Genomic DNA, 24,913 nt, shown 5'->3' on the forward strand with positions numbered 1-24,913 from the left:
TAGTAAGAGCCATTTATGACAAACCCACAGCCAATGTCATGCTGAATGGGCAAAAGCTGGAAGCATTCCGCTTGAAAACCAGCACAAGACAGGATGCCTTCTCTCACTACTCCTAGTCAACATAGTATTGGAAGTTCTGGCCAGAGCAATTGGGCAAGAGAAAGAAATAAAAGGTATTCAAATCGGAAGTCAAACTGTCTCTGCAGATAACATGATCTTATATCTAGAAATATCCCTGTATTTAACATGATCTCATATCTAGGAAAAAACCCATTGTCTCAGCCCTAAAGCTTCTTAAGCTGATAGGCAACTTCAGGATACGAAATCAATGTGCAAAAATCACAAGCATTTCTGTATACCAACAACAGGCAAGCAGAGAGCCACATCATGAATGAACTCCCATTCACATTTGCCACAAAAAGAATAAAATACCTAGGAATACAGCTAACAAGGGAAGTGAAGAACATCTTCAAGGAGAACAACAAACCACTGCTCAAGGAAATCAGACAGTACATAAACAAATGGAAAAACATTCCATGCTCATGGATAGGAAGAATCAATGTCATGAAAATGGCCATACTGCCCAAAGTAATTTATAGATTCAACGCTATTCTTATTACACTATCATTGACATTCTTCACAGAATTAGAAAAACCTATTTTAAAATTAATATGGAACCAAAAAAGAGCCCACATAGCCAAGACAATTCTAAGTAAAAAGAGCAAAGCTGGAGGCACCACACTACCTGACTTCAAACTATACTACAAGGCCACAGTAACCAAAACAGCATGGTACTGATATAAAAACAGACACACAGACCAATGGAACAGAATAGAGAACTCAAAAATAGGACCAAACATCTACAACCATATGATCTTCGACAAACCTGACAAAAACAAGCATTGGGGAAAGGATTTTCTATGTAATAAATGGTGCTGGGAAAACTGGCTAGCTATGTGCAGAAAATTGAAACTGAACTCCTGCCTTACACCTTACACAAAAATTAACTTGAGATGGATTAAATACTTCAGTGTAAAACCCAAAACTATAAAAACCCTAGAAGAAAATTTAGGCAATACCATTCAGGACATAGACATGGGCAAAGATTTCATGATGAAAACACCAAAAGCAACTGCAACAAAAGCAAAAATTGACAAATGGGATCTAATTAAACTAAAGAACTTCTGCACAGCAAAAGAAACTATCATCAGAGTGAACAGACAACCTACCAAATGGAAGGAAATGTTTGCAGTCTATCCATCTGACAAAGGTCTAATATCCAGAAGCTATTATACAATGACCTTAAATAAATTTACAAGAAAAAAACAACCACATTGAAAAGTGGACAAAGGACATGAACAGACACTTCTCAAAAGAAGACATTTATGCAGCCCACAAACATATTTTTAAAAAGGTCAACATCACTGACTATTAGAGAAATGCAAATCCAAACTACAATGAGATACTATCCCACGCCAGTCAAAATGGCAATTATTAAAAAGTTAAGAAACAACTGATGCTGGCAAGGCTGTGAAGAAATAGGAACACTTCTACACTGTTGGTGGGAATGTAAATTGGTTCAACCATTGTGGAAGACAGTGTGGTGATTCCTCGAAGACATAGAACCAGAAATACCATTTGACCCAGCAATCCCATTACTGGGTATATACCCAAAGGAATATAAATCATTTTATTATAAAGATAGATGCACATGTATGTTCATTGCAGCACTAATCACAATAGCAAAGACATGGAATCAACACAAATGCCCATCAATGATAGACTGGATAAAGAAAATGTGGTACATATACACCGTGGAATACTATGCATCCATAAAAAGGAATGAGATCATGTCCTTTGCAGGGACATAGATGGAGCTGGAAGCCATTATCTTTAGCAAACTAATGCAAAAACAGAAAACAAAATACCACATGTTCTCACTTGTAAGTGGGAGCCAAACAATGTAAATACATAGACACAGGGAGGGAACACACACTGGGGCCTGTTAGGGCTGGAGGGAGGGAGAGCATCAGGAAAAATAGCTAATGCATGTTGGGCTTAATACCTAGGTGATGAGTTGATAGGTGCAGCAAATAACCATGGCACACATTTACCTATGTTACATAGGTAACATACATAGGCAATCCTGCACATGGACCCTGGAACTTAAAATTTAAAAAAAAAATACATGTTTAAAACAACTTTTTGATTATATCTCACAGTTCTATGTGTTAACTGGGCTCAGCTGGGTGGTCCTTTAGTTGGGTGTCTCATGTGGTTATAGTCAGTGGCTGGAGCCAGAGTCACCTGAAGACCACCTTGGGCTGGATGCCGGAGATGGCTTGCTCTCATGGTTCACAGTTGATACTGGCTGCTGCTCGGGGAGGGTCATCAACTAGGCATATTCATGGGATAGGGCTTTGCTCAGCAACTGGGTTTTAAGAGCAACTGCCTCAAGGGGCCTAATCAGGAGATGCAAGGCTTTGTATGACCTATCCTCAAAAGTCCCACTGTTTCACTTGTCATATTCTATTGGTCAAGCAAGTCACTAAAGTCAGCTGAGATTCAAAAGGAGTAGCAAAGTCCAGGTGTGGTGGCTCACGCCTATAATCCCAACACTTTGGGAGGCTGAGGCAGGCAGATCATTTGAGGTCAGGAGTTCAAGACCAGCCTGACCACTGGTGAAACCTGGTTTCACCTGACCACTGTGAAACCATTGTGAAACCTTGTCTCTATTAAAAATACAAAAATTTGCTGGGTGTGGTAATGCCTGCCTGTAGTCCCAGCTACTCAGGAGACTGAAGTGGGAGAATCCCTTGAATCTGGGAGGCAGAGGCTACAGTGAGCTGAGACTGCACCACTGCACTCCAGCCTGGGTGACTCAGCAAGACTGTCTCAAAAAAAAAAAAAAAAAAGAAAGAAAAAAGAAAAAAAAGAGCAGCAAAGAGTTTGCTTCCATGTTTAACATGCAACTTAAATATAGAGTCTTTTAATCATTTCTGAGGTCTCAACACCTCAAATAGTATACACAAAGAATAAATATTTGTTCATTCACATTCAAACTGACAAATTATGTGGGATGGAGATTATGTCTGGAACAACTTTAATGGCCTCCACTTACTCTCTTGAAATCTCTTGCTGTCTTTTACTCCAAATGACGTAAATGTGTTTTCCAAAAATATCTCTTCCTGCTTATCTGAAGTTTCTGTCTGGATCTCTTTATAAATCAGGAATACATCAGCACAATGGTATAATGAAATGGAAAATTTTCCAGTATGGCTGGAAAAGGTGCCCGGTAGCAATCACAGCCTTCTGAACTTCTATCCCTTAGTCTCTATTAAAGTCTACAATTTAATAACAATGGCTTCCCTGAAGAGGGAAGAATCAGCTCTCAAAATACTCCCGTGCAGATAAAGGTCTACTTCCTGAGCATTCTCCCAGCCATACGTACACAGTCATGTGATGTCAACATGAAAGCATATAGTTCTACTGTTACTGTGAAAAGTTTGTCTTTTAGTATAGTGCCTGGTACATAGTAAGTGAAAATAAACACTGCTATTATTTTAAGTTAATAAGCCCCTCCTTTAACCTCTCTTCTCCTTACATTTATGCTTCCCATTTAAAAGACCCATTGCAGTTACATTCTAGTGAAACAAATTAACTTGGAAACTTGAGACAAAGTAATCTTTGAGGCTTCTTTATTTGGCTTGCTTAGCCTTTTATTGCTAATGGGGAAATCTTTATGTGTGCTGGTCATATTTCTCTGCTCTTTCAATAATACACAGGCTTATGTAGCCTTAGTTCAGCACCAAATAACTTCATGCAAGAATACCCTGAACTGGCTCTGTCAGTCCCAGTCTGACACCACCCCGTAACTAATGTTAGTTTCCCTATCCATCCCCCACTTACACATAATAATGTCATGGTCTCTCTAGAGCTTTCTTTCTGTAGGCTGTCTCTAGGTTTTCTTCTCCTATCATGCATTTGCATTGAACAAACATTTCTGTAGCTTTTGCCATCCACTTTTTTACCCCTTTTTCTTTCCAACTACCAGTTTCTACCTTTCCAAGGTATTACCTTTTTTCTGTGCCTTGATTTGTAGAGAATTTTACACTTTTCACTGTACCTTTGCATCAATCTAGTGTATCTTCTTAGCATCTTTAATAAAGATAATATGATGGCTGTAACTATTCCCATTTTAAAGATGATTGACAAAAGGCTAAGAGAGGTGAAGTGACTTCCTCAAGATCATTTACATAGAACATTATCAGACCAGGAATGGAACCTCAATGTTTTGGTTTAGATTCCAGCCATTTTCCCCCCATTAAACTAAGTGATTTTTAGTGATGTCACTAAGAGTTCAATAACACATGATCTTAAAGTTTGAGGGAAACCATTAAAGTTTGGACTTTCATGGACTTGATATTAAAAGTGAATACTTAGCCCCACTGAATTATAAAAATGGACTTAAACTTCTAGATCATTTTGAAAGGCAATTAATTTTCCTAAAATAAGAGAAGCTCTTCTTCCCAGTGAATATTAAATAGGAGTCTTGTGATGATTTAGAATTTGCTATGGATTCTTACATGCTGGAATCATGACGACTTTGTAGTTAATTCATGGAGGCAGATACCCTCTCCCCTCTGGATCTTATTCATGGCTTGTGTGAATTACCTGATTTGGAGAGAATCTATGCTAACAGCAATGACAAATCACGTTGATATAAATCCATCCTACCCAAAAGATGGCCCACAGCAAACCAAATAATACCTACAAGTATTTGGCATTAGCAAATAAAGATATTCTCACTTGTATCCAGCACAAAAGCTTTCCAACAAGCTGGAGACAGTACAATATGGAAACAGAGCCCTGGACTTGGAATAAGAAAGAAACTCATATGTTTTAAGCTCCTTTCATGTTCAGTTAAAAACCACAAATATTGAGCACTGACTTGGCGACATGCATTGTGCTAGAGATAATGGCATAGGACCCTTCTTTCAAAGAGCCTGCAGTTCAGTAAGTCAGAGACACCAAGATATTCATGATCATGTACTGGGTGTCTTGATAGAGAGGAATGTAAAGTTAATGGCATAGAGTGGCATAAGAGCACCTGGAAGGACACCTAATCCACATTGAGGGGATCAGGGAAGAGCAGACTAGGCTTTCTAAAGATGTCAGTTGACCTGAATTGTGAGCAAGGTGTGGGTATTGGAATGTCAGAGAAGGATTTGTAAGGGAATCATAGACAGAATGAACAGTATGAGCAAGTCATAAAGCAGCATAATATGGGAAGAGGGGATTGTAAATTTTTTCATACTACTAAAGCACAACATGTCGGCAGGAAGCAGCAGAAGGCACGGGTAGAGAAGTAGACATGAGGCATGCAGTGCACTAAGGACTTTACACACATTATCTAATCTATATGTCACAGTAGTTGTAAAAAAACATTGGTATTTCTCCATTTCACAGATGAGTAAAACAAAGGCCAAGGAGATAAATCATTTCCTTAGCTCGTCTCTGAAGCTCTGAATGTGTCTCCAGAAACGCTGTATTCTGATCTCACAAGAAATGTACATCATCCCTAGGGAGATCATTATTCATTTCTGGGTCTCTAGTCCTTTTTTTGTTGAAATAAAGGGGACTGGACAGGATGCTTTCTCAAGCCACTGCCTGCTGCTGCAAGTTAGGATCCTCCAGGCTCTCCTGGCTGCTACTGCAGAGTTAGAACCACGGTGCTTGTTTTCAGTACCATGGAGAGGTGCCGCATTGCTGAGAGCTGCAGACCCGAGGGTCAGCCAATGTAGAGAAAACCAGGAGATCCACAAATCTTCCTTTAAACAAGACACCAACAAAGACAGAAGGGCATAAAGGAGAGGGAATATCATGAGAGGAGAGAGAAAGAGAAATTGTCCATCACCAGCGCTCCCTTGAACAGAAGCTGAGTGATATGCTGAGTGAGACGAAGTGAACTAAATAAAAGGAATAAATTGTAGCAGCAACATGTCCTCGACATCATAATACAGATGCTGTAATCATACAAGGCTAATAGTCTGAGTCACTCCACAGCCATCAAAAACAAAGTATTGATGGGACAAGCCTTGCGGCTGCTCACAAAAACCAATAAATTAAACTGGTTGACCATGGCCTGGAGACAGGGGGAGGCACAATAAAATTATGTAACTGGGGGTTTATTTCCTGAATAACACAGCCTTCTCTTCTCTTTCTCTTTCTCATCTTCAAGACAGGTGTTCCATGGCCTCATGTTTCTTTCTTCCACAATCAAAACTTCCTCTCCAGGAAGGCTCCACTACTTGATTTATACTAAAGTGTAAGTGGCTGCTAAAACTTAAAGAGTTGTCTCTCACAGGAAAGTCAGAAGTTCAGGGGTTAATTCACTATAAATTAAGCTCAATGAGAACAGAGAAATTTTCTTTCTTGTTCACAGGACCTACAATGGTGTCTAACACAAAATATGTGATCAATAACAATAGCAGCAATAATATTTACTAACACTTACTGAATGTTTACTATGTGGCAAGTGCTTCTTTGTGTCCTTTTAATGCTCACAGGAGCAGAATGAGGTAAACAGTATCATTGTCCCAGTTTTCATTGTGGGAACCTGGCGGGGGGGACATAGAGATGTTAACTTCCTAAGGTCACATGGCTAGAAAATGTAAGACTCGAAGCCACAAAAATCTAAATCCAAAACCCATGTTCTTAACTGTGATGGTTAATCGTATGTATCAACTTGACTGTACCACAGAGTACCCAGCTTAAAAATTATTTCTGTGTGTGTCTCTGAAGATGTTTCTGGATGAGATTATCATCTGGATTGATGAACCCAGTAAAACAGATTGCCCTCTCCAATACAGGTGAGCGTCATTCAATCCATTGAGGCCTTGAATAGAACAAAAGGCGGAGGAAGGAGGAATTTGTCCCTTTTTTCCTGACTCAGTGCTTGATTGGGGAAATTTTGTCTCATTTTTTACTACCTTCAGACTGGGGTTTATACCATCCGCTCCTCTGATCCTTAGGCCTTCAGACTCAGGCTGAATTATATCCCCGGCTTTCCTGGGTCTCCAGCTTGCAGATGGCAGATCATGGGATTTCTCAGCTTCCATAATTGTGTGTTCTGGAGAAACCTCGTCATTGACCATTGTACTATACTGATGAGAGGAAAAGATGGAGAGATGCACAGAAAAAATCAGAGACAGTTATGCACACACCATATCAAGAAATAAAGTATCATCAAAACTGTTAAAATATTATTGGAGCCTATGCTGTCATACTTTGAGGATTAAGGATGAAAAATAATAATTCTTCAATTCCATTCAACACATAGGCACTAGGCTGATCACTGATACTACAGAAATAAAAACAGAACCTGTCTTCAATGTGTTCATATCTAGTGAGGAGCAGGGACAAGTAAAAGACCAGATGGTCTGGTGTGTATTTAGATAGAAGTGAGTGTGTTAGTGCTGGTGCTATGGAAATTCAGAGAGCAGGTGCATTTTCAGGGTTAAGGGTTGGAGTATTGCAGATAATATGTGCTCTCTGCATAGACCCCAGAAACCCCATGGCTGAGAAGTTGATTGGGTACTCAGACCAAAAGGTGGAGAAAGTCCCCAGCGATATATGCAAAGATTGGTGGACCATGTTGAAATATTGGAGATCCCGTAGTCTAATATAACACATTCTGCAATCTTTAGACTTAATAAGTATTCTGAGCATTTAATAGGAGTCAGTCTCTGTGCTTGGCACTTGGAATGTAAAAATGAGCAAGTTGATGTTTTCCTGCCTTCACTGAGATCACATTCTAAAATTCTACGCTTGTGAATGGTGAAGTGGAGACCCACATGGGACCCAACTGAGGTGAAATTGAGGTAGAGTTTCCTTCCAAAGATTGCACAGTGAGGCAATGATAAAGCACAAACTCAGAGCCAAGGCTTGAGTCTGCTGCCACCTTACAAGAAATGCTCATTGAAAAAATGAGTGAGTAGTGAATGAGGATGTATGGTAAAAGCTCTTTGGTAGCCAAAAGAAAAAAGTCACCTAGTTAGGTAGTTAGATGGAAGTCATGACTTGAGTCTAGCTCAACTATGCAGATATCTTCATGACATCCGCCAGCAGCCAGAGTAGCCTAGAAGGCCTAAGTCCAAAACCTTCTTCATCTTTGACATCAGCTCTCTCTCACTGCAGCTTCTCAGTAGTCCCCTGTATTCCCATGTATGCTGCATTTTGTTTCCATTTGTTTATTGTTTCTGCAAATGCTCAGCAGAGCCAAAAAATATCAAAATCAAAAATATACCTTCCTAGAGCAGCCTCAGAAAGCCCCAGGAGAGATGGCAGCAGTCATAAGAAGAGAAAATAACCCAGTAGAGTGTAAATAAAGCCTGCACAGCAACAGAGAGGCTGAATTGCATCATCTTTTTCCTGCTTACCACTGGAAACCACAGGAGAATCTGGCATGGGCAGGGTAACCTTTAGACGACCCAGCTACCAGCTGCACAGGCCAGCTCTCCAGCATGGAAGAGAGCACCCAGAGCCTGTGTCTGGTGCCCAAGAGGGTTGTTTGGAGACAACAAATTCAACAAATTGGCCAATAGGCAGAAGCCATAAGCCCCTTCCTTTTGTTGAACTGTCTCATTTTCTTCCAAAGTGGTCAGTCTTAGAAAGACCCAAGACAAAACATCTCAGAAATGTCCCAATGTGAAGTAATAAATGGATATTTTGGTGAAATCTGCTTAGCACTCTTTAGAGCAGGACTGGCTCCTCAGTGAGATATTCTGAGAGTCCTCCTGCGCTCACAGTTATTTGGACTCTGACAGCACATTTTGATGACAGCAGAACCCATCCTGTTGGTCTCTGGCCCTTTGTAACTGGTGGTTTATTTCCTGTTTCGTTCAGCTTTCTCTTCTATTTCTCACTCATGGCTGGGTCCTTTAGTGTTTTCTATCTTGCCAGACACTACAATCTAGTTAAACCCAGTAGACTCAAGCAATTGACACTTCCTAATCTACCCAATTCCACCAATAGATAAATAATATCACTGCTCATCAGACAGGACTTGAATTTCATCAGACAGGACCTGACCATTTTTGACTATGAAAAAATCTCCCAAATGCCTGAGGGAATTTGAATTTTTGGAAAAAATTACTTATTTTTATAAATCCTATAGAAATTAATTCTTAAAATCTCCATTCATAGCAGCTTCAGTAGCAAGTCGCTGAAGGGAAATTTTAATTCAACTCCTACATGCTTCTGTTCCATTCAACTCAATTTAATTTGAGCTAAGAAATATTCATAGACAATTAATAAAAAAATTTTTTTAAAGGAATAAAGAAACATTTGTTGAGCACCTACTATTTGCCAGATACTATGCACGGTCTTAAAGATATAGAAATAAAGGAGACACAGCTCTGTCTTTGAGGAGCTTACCATCTAGTCTTTGCTAGATGTCACAGAAACATGTCACGGAAAACATAAATCCAATTTCATGGTAAATATATCATAATCATGATATAGACTGCAATGGGAGCTTAGAAAAAAGAGGTTAATTACAGCCAGCACAGAGTGGGGAAGCTTTCTCTAAAGTGCAATATGAGCTGTGATGAACAGGACTTGGTAGCTACACATAGGGAGAAGCACATCTAGGTAGAGGATGCAAAAATGCCAAAGCTAGCATGCGGGATGTACACTCTTCTAAGGAGCAAAATGGCATGCTTGGTCCAGAACGTGTGTGTGTGTGTGTGTGTGTGTGTGTGTTTGCAAGTGTGAGTGCATATGTGTGGTGAGTGGTGATGAGAAAGATTTAAGGCTGATAAGAGAGGATTCACGTTCACTTTTGGCTTTCTTTGTCATTAGCAAAGCACTTTATGGGGATTCCTGTATGCTCAGAGATTGTGGTCTTTGGAAAGCCTTTCCTGACCACATGTTGGTGGCTTAGGTGCCTCCTCCGAAGAACTACAGTCTCCAAGATTTGGTATTGCGATTTTCTGTTGCTCCTGGTCTCCTCCTCCAAAATGCGAGCCACTTAAGGGCAATGACTACTTTATTCACAGAACTCCCATGCCAGCAAAGTTCCTGCCACATAGTAGGTACTTGGAAGAAATTTGCTGAATTAATGAGTTATATTTGCCCTTTGTGCCTCTGTCATAATTTCTCACATAAGTGAGAATTCTGAATCTTGAGAGAGAAAATAATTGATTTCAGTCACAAGGCCAGCCATAGCAAAATTTATTTCTAGATGTCCTCGTTCCACGGGAGTGGAGGGGCAGGGGAAAGCATTTTGTAACCCTCTCTGTCAATTCTAGATCTAGAGAGCCCACAATAGCTTTTGGAGTGACTGATCAAAATGTCCCCAACAGGGAGGCCTTTCCTGACCACCTCCTCTCCCCTCATTCTCTAGCTCAAGCCATATTTTCTCTATGTGACTTATATTACATACTTCATTTTTTTGTTTATCGCCTTTCTTGTTTGAAAAAAGAGTAGATGAGAGATTTTTTTGTCTGTTTTATTTACTGTTTTATGCCCAGTACAGAGGACATGCCTGGCCTCTGGTGGAGGCTCTATAGATGTGTGTTGAATGACTTAGAGATTAAACACTGGAACGCAAGGGGCAGAGGTGCTACAAATGGGAACATGGATATCAAAAGGCAGACAGTTGGCTGGGCGCAGTGGCTCATGCCTGTAATTCCAGCACTTTGGGAGGTCAAGGCAGGTGGATTACTTGAGGTCAGGGGTTCGAGACCAGCCTGGCCAACATGGTGAAATCCTGTCTTTATTAAAAATACAAAAAAAATTATCCAGGCATGGTGGCACAACCCTATAGTCCTAGCTACTCAGGAGGCTGAAGCAGGAGAATCACTTGAAGCCCAGAGGTGGAGGTTGGAGTGAGCCGAGATCATGCCACTGCACTCCAGCCTGGGCAACAGAGCGAGACTCTGTCAAAAAAAAAAAAAAAAGCAAGAAAGCAAGAAAGAAAAAAGAAAGGAAGGAAGGAAGGAAGGAAGGAAGGAAGGAAGGAAGGAAGGAAGGAAGGAAGGAAGGAAGGAAGAAAGAAAGAAAGAAAGGTGAGGCAGTCAACAACTCCTTACTGAGTGTCCACAGTGGTATAGAGCCTTCTGGTAGATACTCGGACAAACAGCAATGGTTGATTATGGTCCCTCCCAAGGGACCCAGTAATATGATCAGCTGGCAAAGGCTATGCACAGAAACATCAAACATCAAACAACAGGAGGTAGGCAGCTGCGGGTGGTTGGGGCAGGAGAGAGTATCAAGGACAAGTGAGAGGCAATGTGCAGCTCATGCATGTTCCAAGACTCCAATGGCACATCCTGCTGGAGGCTCATGCATATGTTGACTGCACTTTTATTTGTGCCATTCCCTTCACCCTTGTGCTCTTCCTCAATGTTTGCCTGATTAGACTGTGCTCAGGCCATCATTTTTCATGGGAAGCCTTTCCTTCTAGCTCATTTCTTCTCTATGCCTCCATAGTACTGTGAACCCATACCTACCATAACACTTGTTATGTTGGAGTGTAGCCTTTAATGGAAGGCAGAATTGTTGTATGATTAAAAACCCAGGATGGAGCAAGACTACCTGGGTTTGAATCCCAATCCACTTCCAGCTAGCTATGTTTACCTTGGGCAAATTATTAAACTCTCCATTATATCTTTCAAATGGAATTTTTAATTAGCACCTACTTCATGGGGTTGTCCAGAGAAGCATATTAATTAATTTAAATGTTTCAGATACTTTAGACTGTGCCTGACATATAGTAATATTCAGTAAAATGTTAGCTTCTAGAGAGTGCAGTCTACAATTCCAAAGCATCTTCTCTAGGTCAAGTGCTGTGCTGACACATATTTATGTATGTCATCTCATGGTTCTTCTCCGCAACCTTGCAAGGAAAGTAGTATTTAATCAATGTTTCCCTTGAAGAAATTGAAGCTTAATAGGATTTTTAAATGGTGAGCATTCAAGCTTCTTTCACTTATATTTAAGTGAAATAGGGTTAATAATGTCTATTTTAGAGTTGTGAGAATTAAGTGAGAACATGTATAATTTAGTAGAAGAAATAAAAGCTGAGATGAGTATTTTAAATGACCTGTAACTTGGTATTACTTGGATAGGTTGCTTCAAATTCAAGTGTACATAAGGCCCTATAGGTGTAAGGATGAGTATAAATATCCCCTGCCCTTGAAGAGCCCATGGCCTAGTGGACTGTCGCAGTGGCTTGAAGGCAATGACTAGGTCTCATTCATCTCAGAACTCTCTCAACCCAACTACGCAATGCCTGGTACAGAGTAAGTGCTCAATGGCGGGCTCTTGCACTGCTTCCTGACTGATTCCAAATGGCCCTTTCTCCACTTCTCCTCAGGTTCAGGAGACACAGGGAATAAAGAGAATGGGACAGACATATCTAATGGATGGCCTCATATACACTCTGGATCAATGGTGATTATAATAAATGTTAAAATAGAAATCCTAGTAGAGTAATATAGAAGCATGGTGAAGAAGAAAGTAAATCTACTTGGTTAGATTAGAGAAGTCTTCCTGAAAAAGTAAGATCTGAATGGAGTCTTGAAGGATGGTTATAAATTCATGAGAAAGACATTTGAAAATGTAGTAGAAGCAGGTTGCATAAAGTTTTAGGAGTGCCTGAATGTTGGGAAATCTTCAGCTGTGGTTGGATAAGGTGCTTGGAGAGAACATAGTGCTGAGAAAGAAGACATTTGAAAATATAGTAGAAGCAGGTTGAACAAAGCTTTATGGAGTGCCTGACTGTTGGGAAATCTTCAACTGCGTTTGGACAAGGTGCTTGGAGAAAACACAGAGCTGAGAAAGAATGTATCTATAGAGGGAGATTGGGAGAATGGCTCCCATCACTTGGGGCAGTTTCCTCCAGTGTCAGGTCGACCAGATGATCCTAAAAGCACTTTCAAGTAAAGTATTATGATTAAAAAATATGATTAAAGAATATTATATATTGACAAAATTTTAAATTATTGAAATGTGTTGAGGCTATCATTCACATCAGCATTCGCTGGATACTTTGTATGTTTGCAATCTTTCTAAGACATTTCTAGTTGTGCTACTCATTAGCAACTTCAACTTACTCAGATGGGTGCTATGAATACTATAAAACTAATATTGTTTCTCTTTTTTCCCCCGGCTAGAGAGCTTAAAGCCAAATTCATGGCCACTTGTAACAGGGGCACAGGATTACATGTTAAAGTTTGTTGACTGATTCCACCACTGTCTTTACGTTGCTTTCTTTCTATTATTATTCTTTTGCCCACCTTTGCTCATTTATCTCATCTTTTTACCTGTATTATTTGTATCTCTTGAAGACACTTCAAATCCTGTTGGAATAGGAATGAGATAGGATATAAACAAATTATCAACACTATACTCTTTATTGTAGCCCAAGGCTTTCTGCAGAGTAACAACATGTACAGCCTGCAGAAGGAGCCTATGCCTCTCCAGCAGCTCTGTCATCACTCCCAGACTGGAGCTGCAGGTGCGGCAGACATTCTGTAGGTCTGGATGCAATTTGTCACTGCACACATGCTGGAGATGACAAGTTAGAAAGAGAGGGAAGAGTCCAAGGACCAGAACTGAACCAAACAAATGCTCTGATGGGGGCCTGGCCCAGGCCGAAGGCTGACTCTGGGACTGAGGCAGGCCTGGAGGAGGCAAGAGCAATGCCTTGTATCACTGTCTCCAGGAGGCTGCCCAGTCTAGAGTAGGCACCCCTTCTCTCGGCTCCCAGACCCTTCCATATTTATCCTTCTTTGTAGCACCTCTTATTACTTTACTCTACATGGAAGTATGTTACTACATCTATTTACCAGTATAATTACTTCTCTCTTTTATGTATATGAGTCACTAGGAAACACGTAAAATGCAGAATCCCTTGTTCTATTCCAAAAAATTCTGATTTTATGTCTAAGATGAGGAATCAGCATTTTCAACCAATAGCCCAAGTCATCTGAGGGCAGTCATTCACAGATCCTGGGAAATTCTGTCTGTATTGGACTACTGATAAAGGAACCTTTACCCTATCTCTAAATCTGTAGCACCCAGCAGAGGATCTGGCTCAGAGTATCATGCCCTAGCATGGTGAAGAAATGTAGTTGTCAGAAATGAGCTTTTGGAAGGTACTGCTGCTTTAAGAAAACGTGAGGGCTGGGAGAAGTGGCTCATGCCTGTAATCCCAGCACTTTGGGAGGCTGAGACAGATGGATCACCTGAGGTCAGGAGTTTGAGACCAGCCTGGCCAACATGGTGAAACCCCGTCTCTACTGAAAATACAAAAAATTAGCCGGGCATAGTGGCAGGTGCCTGTAATCCCAGCTACTCAGGAGGCTGAGACAGGAGAATCGCTTGAACCTGGGAGGCAGAGGTTGCAGTGAGCTGAGATCACACCATTGCACTCCAGCCTGGGCAACAAAAGCGAAACTCTGAAAAAAAAAGAAAGAAAGAAGGAAGGAAGGAAGGAAGGGAGGGAGGGAGGGAGGGAGGGGAGGGAGGGAGGGAAAGAAAGAGAAAGAAAGAGAGAGAGAGAGAGAAAGATAGAAAGAAAGAAAAAGAAAGAAAGAAGAAAGAAAGAGAAAGAAAGAAGAAAGAAAGAAAGAAAAAGAAAGAAAGAAAGAAAGAAAGAAAGAAAGAAAGAAAGAAAGAAAGAAAGAAAAGAAAGAAAGAGAAAGAAAAAGAAAGAGAAAAGAAAACTGGCAAGGACAGAAAGCAAGGAAGTAGGGCTTCCTTGGGGTCACTGAGATGGCAGAGGCAGAACCAATGCATACAGTTCTGCACATTGTACTGTGCGCTGAGTGGGGCCAGTGAAAGGGCAGGAATGGGCTTAAATCCCGCCCACGTGCACTCTGTTTGCCAAACTGAGGCCTTGGTGTGGACCTATGTTAGCGAAGAAGGGAGAGATTTTCCTCATTGTCTTCTCAGAGTAAGTCCTTTTTCTAATTGGTCCTGGAGATGGTGAGGTAGGGCTGTTTTTCTAATTTGCACAAAGGTGGAGTATGGGCTACTAGTGGCCATGAATAGAGGGCCTCATCCTCCATAATGTGACTCCACATCATGGTTCAAAAATGTTCAGGAAATCTACAAGTATAGCATGCTGGCAACACAAGATCACCTGTGGAAGCCTGCAAAGGTGGAGTTTTGAGTTCTGATTGGCATATGCTAGGTTCAAGACTAACAGAAGAGCAGATATATGGGGGTGAGGGGGGGTCATGAAATTAACTAAGTCAATAACTCACAGAAGTTCTGCAGAAGGCAGTAAACCCACACCGACCATAAAGCAGGTAGGTTTCAGCCAAGTTTATCTCAACCTCTGGGAGAATCCATGAGACTTCTGGGTTACTATAGAGCAAACTTGTCCAATCCACAGTCCACGGGCCACATGCTGCCCATAACAGCTTTGAATGTAGCTCAACACAAATTGATAAACTTTCTTAGAACATTGTGAGATTATTTTGCGAATTATTTTTTAGCTCATCAGCTATCATTAGTGTTAGTATATTTTATGTGTGGGCCAAGACAATTCTTCTTCCAGTGTGGCCCAGGGAAGCCAAAAGATTGGACATCCCTGCTGTAGACGCAGTTTTTCCCTCCTCTCAGTATCTTTAAGACCTTAATTGTCTAAACAAAAGTTTAGAATGGAAAGAGCTCACACAAGGAAACTGAGGCCCAGAGGGATTAGTATTCTTTTTGACTCTGGACCCAGATTGCCTTGAGTTTGAATTCTGACTCTGCCTTTTATTAGCTCTGTAACTTTGGACAAAAACGGTTAATCTTACTGTACCTCAGATCCTCATCTGTAAAATAAGAAAAATAAAAGCATCTACCCAATAGGGGTGTGGTAAGAATTCTGTGTATAAGCCTGTCACATAGTAAGCAATATGGAGATATTAGCTCTTGTTAGTATTATTATTTTGCCTTCTATGATCTCACTTAATTCTCACCACCACCTTGGGAGCTGAGCAAGGAAGTCTGGCCTCCTCATTTTATAGTTCTGCAGCTTATAGAACCTGCAGCTTAATGATACAGAAATTGTGGGTGAGAGATGGGATCAGGGAATTTGGCTCCCCTGAAACTAAGGGACAGTTTTGAAATTGGTGTACACTTAGACCTCTGATAGGTACAGATGACATTGAAAATGTCACAAAATTAATCTCTCTTCATTATAAACCATTGCACTAAGACACAGCAGTAGCAAGAAATGAACACATTCTCATTATAGTCCAAGAAAATCCCTTTTCTCAAGAATGTTGCCTATATAAAGAATGGCCATTAAATGTCAATGAGGGACCCTGGATGGTGTTTATGAGCCCTAACTGAGGCCCTGGTTCAGGAACTGGGGCCTTAAGAGAGAGAGAGAGGAGTAGAGGGTGGAGGGCAGCAAAGAAACACAGAGGAAACCTGAGCTGAGCCTGACCCAGAAAACTGCTCATGCAATTTTTCTTTCCACAGGTGGAAAAAATCAATTACAGTGTAAAAATTCCAATACATATTTTAATTTCTCCTATGTGCCAGGCATTGTGCTAGTAATCTATATTAGGGGCTCCTAAGCCAGGCTGCCTGTGTTCATGTATGGACTCAGTCATTTTCTAGCTGTGTGGCTCCAAGAAAATTTCTTAACTTCTCTGAGTCTTCACTTTCTCATCTGTCAAGTGAGACTATAATAATAAAAGTACTTTATAGGGCTGCTGCATTTATTACATTTATATATGTAAAGTGCCCAGAATGAAAGTGACCACAGTAAATAATGAATAAATATTATTATTGTTGCTATTTTCATTACTATCTTTTTAAATTACTGTTTTTATCTTCACCCTGTAGAGCTTTGGCATCACCCAGATCAGAATTCAAACTACTACTTAATATCTCACTAATTTCAGTTTCTTGTGTGCTATGCCAAGTGTATTGTCTGTTTGCATCCAGATCTGTTCCCCACCTTTCCTCTATTCTGCTCTTATCACAGGGGGCTGGCCTCTGCAAACTATATTTTTAAGAATTCCTTGCCAACTGGCTTTCAGCTGGACTCAGCCAACAAGAGGAAGATGCTGGAAATTGGAGGCAGGAAGAAGTGGCTCCCTCCCCCAAGGACTCCAGCTTTCATCTGATGCCTTCTACCTCTGTGATCCAACCTCCTTCCAAGCAGCCTCCATCTTGGGTTCCAGTTCCAGCTGGATGGTACCTGATCCTGGGCTCTGGGAGCACCATCTCCTCCTCCCTTACTCAGCCCAGCCATAGAGCTGCTTCCTGCTGTTGCTAATCTTTGGGGAATCTCTGGGGTGCCTCAGTTGACCCCACTTGGTTTTTCAGTACTGCCAACACTTTTATGACCAGTTCAATGGATTGAATTCCACCTATTGATGGTCCTTCCCAGACCCTGACCGATACAAGTTTAATATGGAGATGAACAGAACAGGTAAGAAAAACCAGGACTGATCCTAAAGAAAGTAGCAAGGAAACAACTTGGGCTCTCCAGAAGCCAAAATAGGAGCCAAAGCATCATAGCTGAAATCCAAAAGATGATGTCCAAACCAGAGATGGGTGATATGACACCCACACAAGACATGCATATGGAATCCTATGTCATTCCTTTATAAAGGGAAGTTGGTACTCAAATCTCAAGGCAGGACTGAACCTCCAGGTGGAGATCAGGGGTTTAGCTTATAAGAAGAAGAGGAAAGAAGGCAAGGTCTGAGCAAGAGATACACAAAGTTGGGTGTTAACCACATTTTGGCTAATAATTACGCTGGGGGTGGAGCCAAGATGGCTGAATAGGAACAGCTCCGGTCTACAGCTCCCAGCCTGAGTGACACAGAAGATGGGTGATTTCTGCACTTCTGTTTGAGGTACCAGTTTCATCTCACTAAGGAGTGCCAAACAGTGGGTGCAGGACAGTCGGTGAAGCACACTGTGCGTGAGCCTAAGCAGGGCGAGGCATTGCCTCACTCGGGAAGCGCAAGGGGTCAGGGAGTTCCCTTTCCTAGTCAAAGAAAGGGGTAACAGACGGCACCTGGAAAATCGGGTCAGTCCCACCCTAATACTGCACTTTTCCAATGGGCTTGGAAAACGGCACACCAGGAGCTTGTGTCCCGCACCTGGCTCAGAGGGTCCTATGCCCACGGAATCTCACTGATTGCTAGCACAGCAGTCTGAGATCAAACTGCAAGGCTGCAGCGAGGCTGGGGCAGGGGAGCCCGCCATTGCCCAGGCTTGCTTAGGTAAACAAAGCAGCCAGGAAGCTCGAACTGGGTGGAGCCCACCACAGCTCAAGGAGGCCTGCCTGCCTCTGTAGGCTCCACCTCTGGGGGCAGGGCACAGACAAACAAAAATTCAGCAGGAACCTCTGCAGACTTAAATGTCCCTGTCTGACTGACAGATTTGAAGAGAGTAGTGGTTCTCCCAGCACGCAGCTGGAGATCTGAGAATGGACAGACTGCCTCCTAAAGTGGGTCCCTCACCCCCAAGCAGCCTAACTGGGAGGCACCCCCCAGTAGGGACAGACTGACACCTCACTCGGCCAGGTACTCCTCTGAGACAAAACTTCCAGAGGAACTATCAGACAGCTGAATTTGTGGTCTCACGAAAATCTGCTGTTCTGCAGCCACCGCTGCTGACACCCAGCCAAACAGGGTCTGGAGTGGACCTCTAGCAAACTCCAACAGACCTGCAGCTGAGGGTCCTGTCTGGTAGAAGGAAAACTAACAAACACAAAGGACATCTACACCAAAAACCCATCCATACATCACCATCATCAAAGACCAAAAGTAGATAAAACCACAAAGATGGGGAAAAAACAGAGCAGAAAAACTGGAAACTCTAAAAAGCAGAGCACCTCTCCTCCTCCAAAGGAACGCAGTTCCTCACCAGCAACGGAACAAAGCTGGATGGAGGATGACTTTGACGAGTTGAGAGAAGAAGGCTTCAGACGATCAAACTACTCTGAGCTACGGGAGGAAATTCAAAACAATAGCAAAGAAGTTAAAAACTTTGAAAAAAAATTAGAAGAATGGATAACTAGAATAACCAATGGAGAGAAGGGCTTAAAGGAGCTGATGGAGCTGAAAGCCAAGTTTCGAGAACTACGTGAAGATTGCAGAAGCCTCAGTAGCAGATGCGATCAACTGGAAGAAAGGGTATCGCTGATGGAAGATGAAATGAATGAAATGAAGCGAGAAGGGAAGTTTAGAGAAAAAAGAATAAAAAGAAATGAACAAAGCCTCCAAGAAATTTGGGACTATGTGAAAAGACCAAACCTACTTCTGATTGGCGTACCTGAAAATGACGGGGAGAATGGAACCAAGTTGGAAAACACTCTGCAAGATATTATCCAGGAGAACTTCCCCAATCTAGCAAGGCAGGCCAACATTCAGATTCAGGAAATACAGAGAATGCCACAAAGATACTCCTCGAGAAGAGCAACTCCAAGACGCATAATTGTCAGATTCACCAAAGTTGAAATGAAGGAAAAAATGTTAAGGGCAGCCAGAGAGAAAGGTCGGGTTACCCACAAAGGGAAGCCCATCAGACTAACAGCTGATCTCTCGGCAGAAACTCTACAAGCCAGAAGAGAGTGGGGGCCGATATTCAACATTCTTAAAGAAAAGAATTTTCAACCCAGAATTTCATATCCAGCCAAACTAAGCTTCATAAGTGAAGGAAAAATAAAATACTTTACAGACAAGCAAACGCTGAGTGATTTTGTCACCACCAGGCCTGCCCTAAAAGAGCTCCTGAAGGAAGCACTAGACATGGAAAGGAACAACCAGTACCAGCCCCTGCAAAAACATGCCAAATTGTAAAGACCATCGAGGCTAGGAAGAAACTGCATCAACTAACGAGCAAAATAACCAACTAACATCATAATGACAGGATCAGATTCACACATAACAATATTAACTTTAAATGTAAATGGGCTAAATGCTTCAATTAAAAGACACAGACTGGCAAACTGGATAAGGAGTCAAGACCCATCAGTGTGCGTATTCAGGAAACCCATCTCACGTGCAGAGACACACATAGACTCAAAATAAAGGGATGGAGGAAGATCTATCAAGCAAATGGAAAACAAAAAAAGGCAGGGGTTGCAATCTTAGTCTCTGATAAAATAGACTTTAAACCAACAAAGATCAAAAGAGACAAAGAAGGCCATTACATAATGGTAAAGGGATCAATTCAACAAGAAGAGCTAACTATCCTAAATATATATGCACCCAACACAGGAGCACCCAGATTCATAAAGCAAGTCCCGAGTGACCTACAAACGGACTTAAACTCCCACACAATAATAATGGGAGATTTTAACACCCCACTGTCAACATTAGACAGATCAACGAGACAGAAAGTTAACAAGGATATCCAGGAATTGAACTCAGCTCTGCACAAAGTGGACCTAATAGACATCTACAGAACTCTCCACCCCAAATCAACAGAATATACATTTTTTTCAGGACCACACCACACCTATTCCAAAATTGACCACATAGTTGGAAGTAAAGCTCTCCTCAGCAAATGTAAAAGAACAGAAATTACAACAAACTGTCTCTCAGACCACAGTGCAATCAAACTAGAACTCAGGATTAAGAAACTCACTCAAAACCGCTCTACTACATGGAAACTGAACAACCTGCTCCTGAATGACTATTGGGTACATAATGAAATGAAGGCAGAAATAAAGATGTTCTTTGAAACCAACGAGAACAAAGACACAACATACCAGAATCTCTGGGACACATTCAAAGCAGTGTGTAGAGGGAAATTTATAGCACTAAATGCCCACAAAAGAAAGCAGGAAAGATCCAAAACTGACACCCTAACATCACAATTAAAAGAACTAGAAAAGCAAGAGCAAACACATCAAAAGCTAGCAGAAGGCTAGAAATAACTAAAATCAGAGCAGAACTGAAGGAAATAGAGACACAAAAAACCCTTCAAAAAGTAAATGAATCCAGGAGCTGGTTTTTTGAAAGATCAACAAAATTGATAAACCGCTAGCAAGACTAATAAAGAAGAAAAGAGAGAAGAATCAAATAGATGCAATAAAAAATGATAAAGGGGATATCACCACCGATCCCACAGAAATACAATCTACCATCAGAGAATACTACAAACACCTCTATGCAAATAAACTAGAAAATCTAGAAGAATTGGATAAATTCCTTGACAAATACACCCTCCCAAGACTAAACCAGGAAGAAGTTGAATCTCTGAATAGACCAATAACAGGTTCTGAAATTGTGGCAATAATCAATAGCTAACCAACCAAAAAGAGTCCAGGACCTGATGGATTCACAGCCGAATTATACCAGAGGTAAAAGGAGGAACTGGTACCATTCCTTCTGAAACTATTCCAATTGACAGAAAAAGAGGGAATCCTCCCTAACACATTTTATGAAGCCAGCATCGTCCTGATACCAAAGCGTGGCAGAGACATAACCAAAAAAGAGAATTTCAGACCAATATCCTTGATGAACATTGATGCAAAAATCCTCAATAAAATACTGGCAAACCGAATCCAGCAGCACATCAAAAAGCTTATCCACCACGATCAAGTGGGCTTCATTCCTGGGATGCGAGGCTGGTTCAACATACGCAAATCAATAAATGTAATCCAGCATATAAACAGAACCAAAGACAAAAACCACATGATTATCTCAATAGATGCAGAAAAGGCCTTTGACAAAATTCAACAACCCTTCATGCTAAAAACTCTCAATAAATTAGGTATTGATGGGACGTATCTCAAAATAATAAGAGCTATATACGGCAAACCCACAGCCAATATCATACTGAATGGGCAAAAACTGGAAGCATTCCCTTTGAAAACTGGCACAAGACAGGGATGCCCTCTCTCACCACTCCTATTCAACATAGTGTTGGAAGTTCTGGCGGAAGCAATCAGGCAGGAGACGGAAATAAAGGGTATTCAATTAGGAAAAGAGGAAGTCAAATTGTCCCTGTTTGCAGATGGCATGATTGTATATCTAGAAAACCCCATCATCTCAGCCCAAAATCTCCTTAAGCTGATTAGCAACTTCAGCAAAGTCTCAGGATACAAAATCAATGTACAAAAATCACAAGCATTCTTGTACACCAATCACAGACAAACAGAGAGCCAAATCATGAGTGAACTCCCATTCACAACTGCTTCAAAGAGAATAAAATACCTAGGAATCCAACTTACAAGGGATGTGAAGGACCTCTTCAAGGAGAACTACAAACCACTGCTCAATGAAATAAAAGAGGATACAAACAAATGGAAGAACATTCCATGCTCATGGGTTGGAAGAATCAATATCGGGAAAATGGCCATACTGCCCAAGGTAATTTATAGATTCCCATCCCCATCAAGCTACCAATGACTTTCTTCACAGAATTGGAAAAAACTACTTTAAAGTTCATATGGAACCAAAAAAGAGCCCGCATCGCCAAGTCAATCCTAAGCCAAAAGAACAAAGTTGGAGGCATCATGCTACCTGACTTCAATCTATACTACAAGGCTACAGTAACCAAAACAGCATGGTACTGGTACCACAACAGAGATATAGATCAATGGAACAGAACAGAGCCCTCAGAAATGATGCTGCATATCTACAACTATCTGATCTTTGACAAACCTGACAAAAACAAGCAATGGGGAAAGGATTCCCTATTTAATAAATGGTGCTGGGAAAACTGGCTAGCCATATGTAGAAAGCTGAAACTGGATCCCTTCCTTACACCTTATACAAAAATTAATTCAAGATGGATTAAAGACTTAAATGTTAGACCTAAAACCATTAAAATCCTACAAGAAAACCTAGGCAATACCATTCAGGACATAGGCGTGGGCAAGGACTTCATGTCTAAAACACCAAAAGCAATGGCAACAAAAGCCAAAATTGACAAATGGGATCTAATTAAACTAAAGAGCTTCTGCACAGCAAAAGAAACTACCATCAGAGTGAACAGGCAACCTACAGAATGGGAGAAAATGTTTGCAACCTACTCATCTGACAAAGGGCTAATATCCAGAATCTACAATGAACTCAAACAAATTTACAAGAAAAAAACAAAGAACCCCATCGAAAAGTGGGTGAAGGACATGAACAGACACTTCTCAAAAGAAGACATTTATGCAGCCAAAAAACACATGAAAAAATGCTCATCATCACTGGCCATCAGAGAAATGCAAATCAAAACCACAGTGAGATACCATCTCACACCAGTTAGAATGGCCATCATTAAAAAGTCAGGAAACAACAGGTGCTGGAGAGGATGTGGAGAAATAGGAACACTTTTACACTGTTGGTGGGACTGTAAACTAGTTCAACCGTTGTGGAAGTCAGTGTGGCAATTCTTCAGGGATCTAGAACTAGAAATACCATTTGACCCAGCCATCCCATTACTGGGTATATACCCAAAGGACTATAAATCATGCTGCTATAAAGACACACGCACACATATGTTTATTGCAGCACTATTCACAATAGCAAAGAGTTGGAACCAACCCAAATGTCCAACAACGATAGACTGCATTAAGAAAATGTGGCACATATACACCATGGAATACTATGCAGCCATAAAAAATAATGAGTTCATGTCCTTTGTAGGGACATGGATGAAACTGGAAAACATCATTCTCAGTAAACTACCACAAGGACAAAAAACCAAACACTGCATGTTCTCACTCATAGGTGGGAACTGAACAATGAGAACACATGGACACAGGAAGGGGAACATCACACTCCAGGGACTGTTGTGGTGTGGGGGGAGCGGGGAGGGACAGCATTAGGAGATATACCTAATGCTAAATGACGAGTTAATGGGTGCAGCAAAACAACATGGCACATGGATACATATGTAACAAACCTGCACATTGTGCACATGTACCCTAAAACCTAAAGTATAATAATAAAAAATTTTTAAAAATTTTTTTAAAAAATAATTTAATTACACTGTAAATGTCATAGGAGAGCTCACAATTTAAATTCCCCTGTGGGGAATCCTTTTATTCTGCAAATAATTACCCCCCTAATTTATTTGCTTATGTTTGGGTTTTCATATATTTGGTTTGTTTATTTATTTATTTATTTTTGCCCAGGGACAATAGGGCCCAGCTCAGCTGGGGATGAACAGTTGCTTTGAATTAAGCACTGTTTGGAATAAACCACAATCAGTTTAGTAAAATTTTGATTATATTAGCCTTGCAAATAGACTTGCCCAGGGTGAGTAGCAATGCATTCTGGATAAGTATGGGAAAAAATTCATGATTCCAGAGCATATAAGGGCTAGAAAGACCGCAGAGCAGTCAGGAATCATATCAAATATTTGATACTCAGGCACTGTTTAGAATATCTTGTCCAAATGCATGCCAAATGCAGCTTTGAAAGCCATCATTTGTCTAATGGTAATTTCCACTCACTGGTCATGGTTTTACCTGCTGGGACCATGGGAAACAAATTTGCTCCCCTAGATGTACTCTGTCTATTTTTAGATATCTTTGCTCTTAAAACAAAAATTCCTAATTTCTTCAGCCATTCCTCCTGTGACACTTCTTCTGAAGCAGAGGAATGGTAAATGAGCTACAGTATATACACTAGGTAGAATAATATGTAACCACTAAAATAATCGTTATGAAGTAGGAAGGAAAACTCGTAATGCTCAAAGACAAGAGCAGATTACAAAATTGGAAGGAGGCCATTTCCATATTGCTGAACACTTAGATCCAAATGTGCTTGTGCGTTTTCTAATTGTAAAAATAATCTGGCAGCAGTACAGAACATTTATGATATGGAAAAAAGATCCCTAAGTTCGCAAATGACAGTGGCTGTCCATTGCTGCTCTATGGAAAAGCTGTATTAGTATCACCAGAAGCTTGCTAATATTAGAGATCACTGGA

At 41.0% G+C, this 24,913-nt stretch overlaps 1 protein-coding gene across 2 annotated transcripts in view; it reads right to left on the reverse strand.

Moving 5' to 3' along the window:
- Nucleotides 1–6,731: 6,731 nt before the first annotated feature.
- The window catches only part of OMA1 (OMA1 zinc metallopeptidase), a 277,007-nt gene continuing 258,825 nt past the window's right edge, over nt 6,732–24,913 (reverse strand). For both annotated transcript variants that reach the window (XM_030812909.1, XM_030812910.1), the window contains exon 9: nt 6,732–7,166. In XM_030812909.1, the coding sequence (XP_030668769.1) occupies nt 6,774–7,166 (393 nt within the window). In that variant the 3' untranslated portion in view covers nt 6,732–6,773. The remainder of the gene's footprint in view (nt 7,167–24,913) is intronic.

Source organism: Nomascus leucogenys, chromosome 5 (assembly GCF_006542625.1).
Source record: "Nomascus leucogenys isolate Asia chromosome 5, Asia_NLE_v1, whole genome shotgun sequence".
Classification (NCBI taxonomy): Eukaryota; Metazoa; Chordata; class Mammalia; order Primates; family Hylobatidae; genus Nomascus; species Nomascus leucogenys.